General features: G+C 36.4%; 1 protein-coding gene across 1 annotated transcript in view; it reads left to right on the top strand.

Annotated features, from left to right (window-relative positions):
- Nucleotides 1-11,731, top strand: part of Exoc6b (exocyst complex component 6B) — a 500,761-nt gene that overhangs the window by 71,138 nt on the left and 417,892 nt on the right. The window contains exon 6 of the mRNA XM_005369834.2: nt 8,566-8,770. Within this exon, the coding sequence (XP_005369891.1) occupies nt 8,566-8,770 (205 nt within the window). The remainder of the gene's footprint in view (nt 1-8,565; nt 8,771-11,731) is intronic.

Here is an 11,731-nt window from a genome sequence, read left to right as displayed (position 1 = left end):
CATGCAAATGGATGGAAATAGAAAACACTATCCTGAGTGAGGTAACCCAGACCCAAAAAGATGAATATGGGATGTACTCACTCATAATTGGTTTCTAAAGTTTTTCTTTAGAGGAACTACATTTTATTACACATAGCTCTTCGTACCTAGTTGTGTCATTGCTATTCTGTGTATACTAAATCATGCAAAATTGTAATGTGTTAAGAGTCTAAAATTTTAATGAAAATAATTATTTCAGATTTGTATGTATTTGTACTTTTATTTCTAAGTTTAGGGGGAATAAACTACTCTATTTGCTTGGACTAAGAGTTTGATTCTTGAAACCGATGAGAGAAGACATAAAAGGAAATAAACTAGTTTCTAGTCTAGGTGTTTATGGGGCAACCGTGTTGAGGCAAGAAGAGTGTGTCTGTTGTGATGAAACCATGTCCAAATTAGACCTGTATGTTTGTTTCATCTATGGAAGGCATGAGTTTTCCTCTCCTAGACAGATAGGGGAAATGTCAGAATTAGGGAATTTTAAAGCCTGAAAAGAAAATGATCATGAATTTTTTGCTATCTAACGAAAAAAACTATGATTCTCACTTTTGTATGTTTTTTCTAGTTATTGCTTTGAACTTTTGTGTCTATGACTTCCACTTGCTGATGGATATTTATACCTATTTATTAATAAATCATGCATATATACTACTTATGCTATTTTTTGTGTGGGGGAAGACAAGGTCTGGCCTGTAACTATTTGCCTAGTCCAGGCCTTGAACTCATGGTGAACCTCCTGCTTCAGCCTCTCAAGTTCTGTGATTACAGGTGAGAGCTAACATGTCTGGCTTACATGTATACTTTACAAATGTTGTCATTGTACTTATAAGGTTTGTTGGTTTTTAAATTAGTATACCATCCAGGAAATATTTATGGAAAAGATAGATCAAGCTCCAAGATCATCTCTTTTCTCCAAAAACCTATTTAGCACATTGTTCTGAGGTATAAGATAGATGAACCAGACATAGAACTAAAGGGAACAGTGCTGTTGTTGATCCAGGCAAGGCTGAGAAGTGTTAGTTAGAGCTATTTCTTTAAAAAAACATTTTTCAATCAAAATATTTATACTAGTTTATTGGTCCTTTAATACATGGATGTATCACAGTTTGTTTAGCTACACAGTTTTTTTCTTTTCTCTTTTTTAAAAGATTTATTTTTTTATTTTGTATACAACATTCTGCCTTCATGTATGCCCTCATGCCAGAAGAGGGCACCAGACCTCATTACAGATGGTTGTGAGCCACCATGTGGTTGCTGGGAATTGAACTCAGGACCTTTGGAAGAGCAGCCAGTGCTCTTAACCTCTGAGCCATCTCTCCAGCCCCGTTTTTTTTCTTAATACATAAGTTATTTTGTTTTATTTCTTAGTATAAATTAGTCTATAATTTAAGAGTCATATATTTTTGTTTATTAAATTTCTTATGTATTTGCTAACAATAAACTTCCTTATCAGTGGGATGTGAATTCTTATCTATTGAAAATACTGATGATAATATACATTATTTTTTTAAAACAATCTTACTTTTTTATTGCACTATATATATTTTCCTCTGTTGCCCCCCTCACCCCCACCTCTCTCCTTTTCTTCAATCCTCTCCCAAGGTCCCCATGCTCCCAATTTACTCAGTAGATCTTGTCTTTTTCTACTTCCCATGTAGATTAGATCCATATATGTTTCTTCTAGGGTCCTTATTGTTTTCTAGGTTCTCTGGGATTGTGATTTGTAGACTGGTTTTCTTTGATTTATGTTTGAAAACCACTTATGAAGGAGTACATATGATAATTGTCTTTCTGGATCTGGGTTACTTCACTTAATATGATGTTTTCTAGATCCATCCATTTGCCCACAAATTTCAAGATGTCATTATTGTTTTCTGCTGTGTAGTACTCCATTGTGTAAATGTACCACATTTTCCTTATCCATTCTTTGGTTGAGGGGCATTTAGGTTGTTTCCAGGTTCTGGCTTTGACAAACAATGCTGCTATGAACATGGTTGAGCACATGTCCTTGTAGGACGATTGAGCATCCTTTGGATATATACCCCAAAATGGTATTGCTGGGTCTTGAGGAAAGTTGTTTCCTAATTTTCTGAGAAATCACCATACTGATATCCAAAGGGGCTGTACCAGCTTGCATTCCCACCAGCAATGCAGGAGTGTTCCCTTTACCCCACAACCTCTCCAGCATAAGTTGTCATCAGTGTTTTTGATCTTGACTATTCTTACTGGGGTAAGATAGAATCTCAGAGTTGTTTTGATTTGCATTTCTCTCATGACTAAGGATGTTGAACATTTCCTTAGGTCTCTTTTAGCTATTTTAGATTCATCTGTTGAGAGTTCTTTGTTTAGGTCTGTACTCCATTTTTTAAATTTTGTTCTTTTGATGACCAATTTCTTGAGTTGTTTGTATATTTTGGAGATCAGACCTCTGTCTGATATGGGGTTGGTGAAGATCATTTCCCAATCTGTAGGCTGTCAAAACAATCTTATTTTATACACCAATCCCAGTTCCCTCTCCTTCCCCTCCTGCTATTCCCCCACCTTCCACCCATCCCACTCCCATCTACTTCTTAGAGAGGGTGAGGTCTCCCATGGGGAATCAACAAAGTCTGTCACAACACTTGAGGCAGGGCCAAGGCCCTCTCCACCCTGTATCTAGATTGAGCAAGGTATCCCTTCATAGGGAATGGGCTTCAAAAAAACCAGTTTATGTACTAGGGATAAATACTGGTTCTATTGCTAGTGGCCTTACCAACTGCCCAAGCCACACAACTGTCACCCATATTCAGAGGACCTAATTCTGTCCTATGCAGGTTCCCCAGCTCTCAGTCTGGAGTCAGTGAGCTCCCACTAGCTCAGGTCAGGTGTTTCTTTGTGTGACCCCTTTGCTCATATTATCATATTATCTCTCCTCCCTCTCTACGACTGGACTCCAGGAGCTCAGCCCAGTGCTTAGGTGTGGATCTCTGCATCTGCTTCCATCAGTTACTGGATGTAGGTTCTATGATGACAGTTAAGGTAGTCATTAATGTGATTACAAGGGAAGGGCAGTTAATGCACCCTCTCCACTATTGCTTAGATTCTCAACTGGGGTCACCCTTGTGCCACATTTCTCTTTAACTCTGTAATGGCTCCCTCTATCAAGATATCTCTTTCCTTGCTCTTTCTCTCTGTTCTTTCCCCAATTTGACCTTCCTGATCCTCCATGTTCTCCTCCCGGCTCCCCTTCCTCCTTCCCCACTCTCCTTTTCTTTTTCCCTACCCCCACGCTCCCAGTATACTCAGGAGATATTGCCCAGGGGGATCCATGTATGTCTTTCTTAGAGTCCTTCTTGTTTCCTGGCTCCTCTGGAATTGTGGATTATAGACTGGTTATTCTTTGCTTTGTGTCTAATACCCACTTATGAATGAGTATGTACCATGTTTGTCTTTGTTTGTCTGGGTTACCTCACCCAGGATGATTTTTTTTTTCTAGTTTCATCCATTTGCTTCCAAATTTAAAAGATGCCATTGTTTTTTTTATTTCTGAGTATTACTTCATTGTATAAATATACCACATTTTCTTTATCCATTCTTTTATTGAGGGGCACCTAGGTTATTTCCAGGTTCTGGTTATTACATATAATGCTGCTATGAACATAGTTTAACAAATGTCCTTATGGTATGTATGAATGTGTATCCGTTGGATATATGCCCGAGTAGTATTGCTGGCTCTTGAGGTCGATTGACTCCCAATTTTTTGAGAAATGGCCATACTGATTTTTAAAGCAGCTGTACAAATTTGCGCTCCCACCAGCAATGGAGGAGTGTTCCTCTTACTCTGCATCTTCTTCAACATAAGCTTTCTTTAATGTTTTTGATCTTAACCATTCTGACAGGTGTAAGACGGTATCTCAGAGTTGTTTTGTTTTGCATTTCCCTGATGGCTAAAGATGTTGAGCAATTCCTTAAGTACTGTTTGGCCATTTGAGATTCTTCTTTTGAGAATTCTTTATTTAGATCTGTATTCTGACGTGGGATTTCCCTCTGTAAGATGTGAATACCATTGGTTAATAAAGAAACTGTCCTGGCCTGTGATAGGGCAAAAGAGAAGAGCTAGGTGGGGAAAATTAAACTGAATGCTGGTAGGAAGAAGGCAGAGTTTATGGAGAAGGCTTGGAGCTGCTGCCAGAGACAGACATGCTAAAATTTTGCCAGTAAGCCACAGCCATGTGTCGATAAACAGATTAATAGAAATAGGTTAAATTTAGGTGTAAGAGTTAGCCAATAAGAAGCTAGAGCTAATGGGCCAAGCAGTGACTTAAATAATAGAGTTTCCATGCGATTATTTCGTGTCTGGGCAGCTGGGAATGAACAAGTGGCCTCCTACAACAGTACTCCATTTTTAATTGGATTTTTTGATATTTTGACGTCTAGTTTCATGAGTTATTTTTATATTTTGGAGATCAGTTCTCTGTCAGTTGTGGGGTTAATGAAAAAATTTTTCTTATTCTATGGGCTGCCATTTTGTCTTGTTAGCTGTGTGTCTTTTGCCTTACAGAAATGTCTCAGTTTCAGGAGATTCCATTTATTGTTGATCTCAGTGCCTGCGCCTGTGTATTATATTTAGGAAGTGGTCTTCTCTGCCAATGCATTCAAGACTTCTTCCCACTTTCTGTTCTGTGAGGTTTAGTATGGCTGGATGTATGTTGAGGTCTTTGACTCATTTGGACTTGAGTTTGGTGCGTGGGGATAGATATGGATCTATTTGCATTCTTCTACATGTTGACATCCAGTTATGCCAGCACCATTTGTTGAAGATGCTTTCTTTTTTCCATTTTATAACTTTAGCTTCTTTATAAAAAAAATCAGGTGTTTATAGGTGTGTGGCCTAATATAAGGGTCTTTGATTCAATTCCTTTGGTCCAACTGTCTGTTTTTGTGCCAATACCAAGCGTTTTCTTTACTGTCGCTATATAGTAGAGCTTAAAGTCAGGGCTGGTAATGCTTTTGGAAGTTTCTTTATTGTACAAGATTGTTTTGGCTATCCTGAGTTTTTTGTTTTTTTCATATGAAGTTGAGTGTTGTTCTTTCAAAGTCTGTTAAGAATTGTGCTGGGATTTTGATGGGGATTGCATTGAATATACAGGTTGCTTTTGGTAAGATTGCCATTTTTGCAGTGTTCATACTACCTATTCAGGAGAATGGGAGATCTTTCTATTTTCTGGTGTCTTCAATTTTTTTCTTCAAAGATTTAAAGTTCTTGTCGTACAGGTCTTTCACTTGTTTGGTTAGAGTTAACTCAAGATATTTTATGTTGTTTGTGGGTATTGTGAAGACTGATGTTTCTCTGATTTCTGCCCATTTATCCTCTGTATATGAGAGGGCTACTGATTCTTTTGAGTTAAACTTTTATCCTGCTACATTACTGAAGGTGTTTATCAGCTGTAGGAATTCCCTAGAAGAATCTTTTTGGGGCATATATATTATCATATCATCTGCAAATAGTGAAAGTTTGATCTCTTCTATTCTGATTTGTATCCCCTTGATCTCCTTTTGTTGTCTTATTGCTCTAGCTAGAACTACAAGTACTATATTGAATAGATATGGAGGGAATGGGCAGCCTTGTCTTGTTCCTGATTTTAAGTGGAATCGCTTTGAGTTCCTTTTCATTTAGTTTGATCTTGACTGTTCACTTGCTGTTTATTTCCTTTTTTATGTTTAGGTATGTTCTTTATATCCCTCCAAGACTTTTAGCATGAAAGTGTATTAGATTTTGCCGAAGGCTTTTTCAGCATCTAATGAGATGATCATGTGTCTTTTTTTCTTTTGGTTTATTTATACGGCGGATTACATTGATAAATTTTCATATGTTGAACTATTCCTTCATCTCTCAGATGAAGCCTACTTGATCATGGTGGAAGATTTCTCTGATGTGTTCTTGGATTCTGCTTGCCAGTATTTTATTGATTATTTTTTCATCAGTGTTCATGAAGGAGACTGGCCTGCAATTTTCTTTCTTAGTTGCCTTTGTGTGGTTTGGGTATCAGTGTAACTGTAGCCTTGTAAAAAAGAGTTTGGGAATGTCCCTTCTGTTTCTATTGTGTGGAACAATTTGAGGAGTATTGGTATTAGCTCTTTGAAATTCTGGTAGAATTCTGTACTGAAATCTGGCCCTGGGCTTTTTTTGGTTGGGAGACTTTTGTTGACTGCTTCTCTTTTCTTAGGGGTTATAGGCCTACTTAAATTGTTAATCTGATCTTGATTTACTTTTGGTATGTGATACCAACCCAGAAATGAGACTGAATGGGGTATCCTTTTTCTACAATTCCTCAGACTGTATGTGCTTAGCTCCTGTCTCCTCCTGCCTTATATATCTCTCTTCAACCAGCCATATCCCTTCCTGTCTTCACCTCTGTAGTTCTGGAATTAAAGGCATGTGCCTCCTAGGTATTGAGATTAAAGGTGCGTGCCACCACTGCCTGGCTTCTATGGCTCACTAGTGGCTAGCTCCATACTCTGATCTTCAGGCAAGCTTTATTTGTTAGATTACAAAAAAATATTGTCGAAAAACCAAAAAAAAAAAAACCAAAAAAAAATTGTCATATTTCCTCCTTTTGTCTAAGATAAAAGTTATGACAAATATAAGCAAAACTATATACAATAAAAACAATAACTATATACAATATATACAGGCAGTAAATATATCAACAATATCTAGTCCATTTACATTTGAAAAATGCAGAGAAAATAGTTTATTATCTATTCAAAGTCTTGTACCTAATTCACTTTCTGTCCTAACTTACAGTACCACCCAAAACTAACTTTTGATGTCTCTCAGCGTTATACGCTTTACTTCTCTATATTGAGTTTCTTTTCTGAGTATGGTAAACAAGGAAAACTATTCCTCTAACTATCTAGTCTTCAACTCCCTCAAAGACCCGAGAAGGAAATATTAACTGTGTCAGTAGGAAGTGCAAGCAAGTGACTTCCAAAAATTGTGATAAATGACAGAAGCAGCTGGCTGCCTGGACAGTCACCCAAGGTTCCTTTTTAATGTTGGGGCAGCCATCTTCGGCCTATAGGCCTAGAATGAATATGTGATAGGCTTTTCTATGAAGCAGAATTTTTGAATGACTGTCCTGCCTTTTCTTGACAAGATTTGGCTGTCACTCTCTCTTTTTGTCTTGCTTTTCCAATTTGGACAGCATAGTGTCAGCAGTTGAGGCAAGAACAATTTTTATTGCCTAGTGGCTTACTTTTGCCACACAGAAAATAAACTCCATGTGTCATTTCTTCAATGCCTATCATCTTCTATGATGTAGGTTGGTTCTTCCAGGAGCAGGCATGTCTCATTGTCATAAGAGAAATGAACCTATGTTATTGAACATCTTAAATGCTATATTCTGAAATCTCTCAATTGTTTGAAGATGATATGTCTACCTAAAATATATGTTTGACCTTGAAGACAGACCTAATGACTACAAATTCAGTTGTACTAGGTTACTAATTACTAACCTGCATTTCCTTATTATCTTTAGTTAGTAATAATAAATTGCAAGGACTGGAAATTTGCATTACATTGTTAAATGAGCTGTATAGATAAAATATCTTGAACAAGATTAGAAATGCATGCACAGTATATTCTAATAAAAAGTATCTTAGATTTGTATTAATATACAAAAATCCATATCAATGTAAAATATTTAAAACTAGTCGTTGCTTCTTTAGTTTAAAAGTAGATTCAGTAATCTACCTTTTTATCTATTTCTATATCTCCCTTTTTTCAGAATAGATTCAGTACTACCATATCTATATCACCCTTTTTTCTTTTCAAAAGAAGAGCCTAATTGTAAACTCCTTTATTCAACTTTTTTCCTGGCCATTACCAACATCAGCTTGTAACCAACCACCCTAAACAATGAGAAATATCCACAACCCATTCAATGACCAAAAACCACCCATTCCACCTCTTGGGAATGTAGGTATCATGTTCTTAACATTTACTTCCTTCTGTCTGGGGGTGATGGCATCTCTCGGGGATCCTGAAAAGAAAAATTTGGGTTAATTGTCCAATCTTGGGAGAGGTAGCTGTTTCATTTGTTGTCCGGCCTCTGGGTAATGGGAAAGTGCAGAGCTCGTCTGAGGTCCTGGCTAGAGTAGTCTTTGAGGCTTACTCATCTCAGCTAACAAACGCAAACACGTGTGCATAGTTCTCAAGCTCTTCTTTCTGTTTTCATTAGAAGGTTAGCTTGGGGTATTTCATTTTATAGCATGGTCTTTTGACACTGAGATAATTAAAAATTATATATATATATAGTTAATTTTATTGATATTCATGTTTATTCTTTGGACAGATTTTTGTAAATTACTAGTCTTTAAAGCATTTATTAACATTTTAATAGTAAGAAGTTTTCATTAAAACACTACCTTGGATTTGTCTAAATGTATAGTGAAAGCTAATTGAGGTTTGAATTTTTCCTGAGTAATTTATTTGTGCCCCTAAGGAAGACTAATATCTGCTAAGGTGGTTGATTTCTTTTGTAGGCATTATCCTGCACTGAAGACTCTGGAGCATCTGGAACACACCTATCTGCCTCAAGTGAGCCACTATCGATTCTGTAAGGTGATGGTGGACAACATCCCCAAGCTTCGGGAAGAGATAAAGGATGTTTCTATGTCTGATCTCAAAGACTTTCTGGAGAGCATCCGCAAGCATTCAGACAAAATTGGAGAGACTGCTATGAAACAAGTAGGTACTTGGTTAGTGACAGATTTGTCCCTTGGCTTTCCAAGTATTTGGTTATACACATAATTTCTCCTTGCCAAGTGTCTTAATTCTTATCATTTTAGGAAGGTCTTTTATAAATGGAAATGTTATTATCTCAACAGAGTGATGGGTGAGATGTGTTGTTCACTCTGTGGCTGTTGAGCAGTGACTGATTGTGATGGTCTGTGTCAGTGTGGAGAGAATTCAGTTTACAAAACAAACATTTCCCTTGACTTTGTATAGTATTTAAAGTCCAGAATTTGTAAAGCTTTCCTTTTAGTCAACAACATAAATTGCATTTATTACATGTGCCTTTGGTTGATTATTTACTATTAGGAAGGTATCATGCCATGCAAAAAATTTTTTGACATTGATGGCGTTAGTGACAGAATGGTCTGTTGGGGTTTGTGGATTATGATTGCAGAAAGGGAAATACAGCTCAAACATTTAGCAAATGTGTTAGGAATATTTATTTTATTCAAATATCTTCATCTCTAAGATATAATAGACCATGAGGAATGTTTTTTGTTATTGTGAATGAAGAAACAATAACGCTTTGCAGTAATACTTCCTCTTGAAATTTAAGTTACATTGATGTTATACGGATGCTTAACATACTTGATGATATAGCCTGCAATAATAAATAGATTCTAACTATTTATGGAAAGTGTCTTATGGTTTTGTAGACAAGTATTCTCTAGTAGATTGTATAATATTGGGGGGAACAAGGCACAGTAAATAACATTTGGAAGCATTATTTGAGGGTTCAACTAGCATTAATAACCTTAGTTCAAATATCTCTCTGATACTGCAGAAGAGATTTGCCAATTATATTTTCATAAAGCATGTCTTTTTTTTAAAAATCTCCTTTTAAATTTTATTGGTGTTATACTTTAAAAAGTTCAAAGTATAGGCACCAGTTCTTGTCTCAGCCTCTGCTGTAACTGTAGGTTGTGCAACTAATCCTTAAGTGTTGGACTTAAAGGCACATGATGCCACACCCAGCTGGAAGCTGGCTTCTTAAAGGCTCCTTTTCTAGAACTCTGCTAGATAAATTCACATTCCTTTGCTGAAAGAGGGATCTCTTATAATTATTATCACTTCATTTAATTTTAGGTTAGTTGTTTTCATTACTGAATTATCTGAAGAATGAATGCTGAGGGAAGGAAAGAGACTTTATTCAAATGCTAACAACTTGTCAAGGTCAGACCTTGTAGTTGAAATCAGATAAAGTTGCAGCAATGGATAGGTTAACTAGCTTGGATTAAATGTGTGTGCCCTCATGATCAGCTCTGAATGTATTTTTTAATACTTTTTTTCCTGTTAGAATATAGAATATGAATATTTGGTTTATTCAAGGCATCTATTTGTCTATTCCTTTATTCTATTTTCTAATTCATTTAAGAACTCTTCCTCTTTTCTCATGATTTTCTTTCTAGTTTCATTGCTTGTGCATTCACATATATATGCTTGCCTGCAGAGGCTCATATTGAATTTAAATTGTTGCTGGGTGGTGGTGGCGCACGCCTTTAATCCCAGCACTTGGGAGGCAGAGGCAGGTGGATCTCTGTGAGTTCGAGACCAGCCTGGTCTACCAGAGCTAATACCAGGACAGGCTCCAAAACCACAGAGAAACCCTGTCTCAAAAAAAAAAAATTAAATTGTACATTGAAAACATATTTGTCTTTTTGGATCTGATTTATTTCATGTAATAGCAAGATTTTACTTCATTCTGGGCAGTATATTTACCACAGTTTTCTTATTCCATTTGTTTGTTGGTGTTAGGCTGGTTCCATTTCTTGGCGGTTGTGAATAGTACAGCAGTAACTGATGTGCAGATGTCTCTGTAAAATGCTGATATAGAGGACTTTGGTTGTTCCCTAGAAGTGTATGATTGGGTCATATGGTAGTTTATTTTCAGTGCTTGACTAATTTATATTCTTGATGGCTTTTAAAATTTATTGACTATATTTTTTTCTCTGAGAACCAAATCTGTTTATTCAGTTTATGTGCTTTTTATTCTTCTATGGTACCTAGAAATTAAAGAGGATATGATAGAAATTACCACAGGTTTTTTACATCGCACATACTTATAGTGTATTTGTATGAATCAATAGATGTTGGAAAAGTGGGAGAAGTGATTTATTTTTTATTTATTGTGTTTACTGATTTGTAATTTTTTAATCTCATAATTGTTGCTTAGGAACCCAGAGTCTTCCTATCATGTGTCTCTGCCATTACTAGTATGTGTTGGAAGATTCCAGTAGAAGGACCAAGACCAAGGATAGTTTTTAAGTAGCAAGGAGGAGTAGCATATATTATTACTTTTAGCTACATCCCGTGTGTTTCATCAAAATGAAACACAGTGACATGGAGACTGAAAATCCTTTCTCTACGCCTATGAAGACCTTGGTCAGTGTAACTGGTCTTTGGCACCTGATGGTCAGTAGCTGTTTGTCTTCAATCTTTCTCCCATACCTAGATCACGTTCACCCCATCCCTAAAGGAGAAAACTCTGTGTTTTATCCTGTTCATTTTTCTTGATGCTCTTCTTGCCTGTTCCTGGGCTAAAGAAATGTATGTGTATTTTATAGTCACATGAAGTGATTTTTTTAAAAGTGCCTAAAGAATGTCTTTATCAATTGTCTACTATTTTCATTTTGAAACTGATCTCTTGTTAAAAAATTACTCTGTGTAGGGAGCATTTCTGTATTTCTTATTTTGATTAGTTTGCCTTAGGCTTTGTGGAGCTGAATGACATTTATGAGATTAACATTCTTTGTTAGACTTATTTTCCTTGTGAGGCCTTTAACTGAGAGAAGGTTTTACTTTTAAAATTCTGTCATGCCAAAGGTCTGATCTCCAAAATATATAAAGAACTCAAGAAACTAGACCGTAAAAGGCTAACCAACCCAATTATAAAATGGGGCACTGAGCTGAACA

This window comes from Microtus ochrogaster, unplaced genomic scaffold, assembly GCF_000317375.1.
Source record: "Microtus ochrogaster isolate Prairie Vole_2 unplaced genomic scaffold, MicOch1.0 UNK62, whole genome shotgun sequence".
NCBI lineage: Eukaryota > Metazoa > Chordata > Mammalia > Rodentia > Cricetidae > Microtus > Microtus ochrogaster.
The sequence above is the reverse complement of the archived record's forward strand: the minus strand, read 5'-3'. Positions and strand labels throughout refer to the sequence as shown.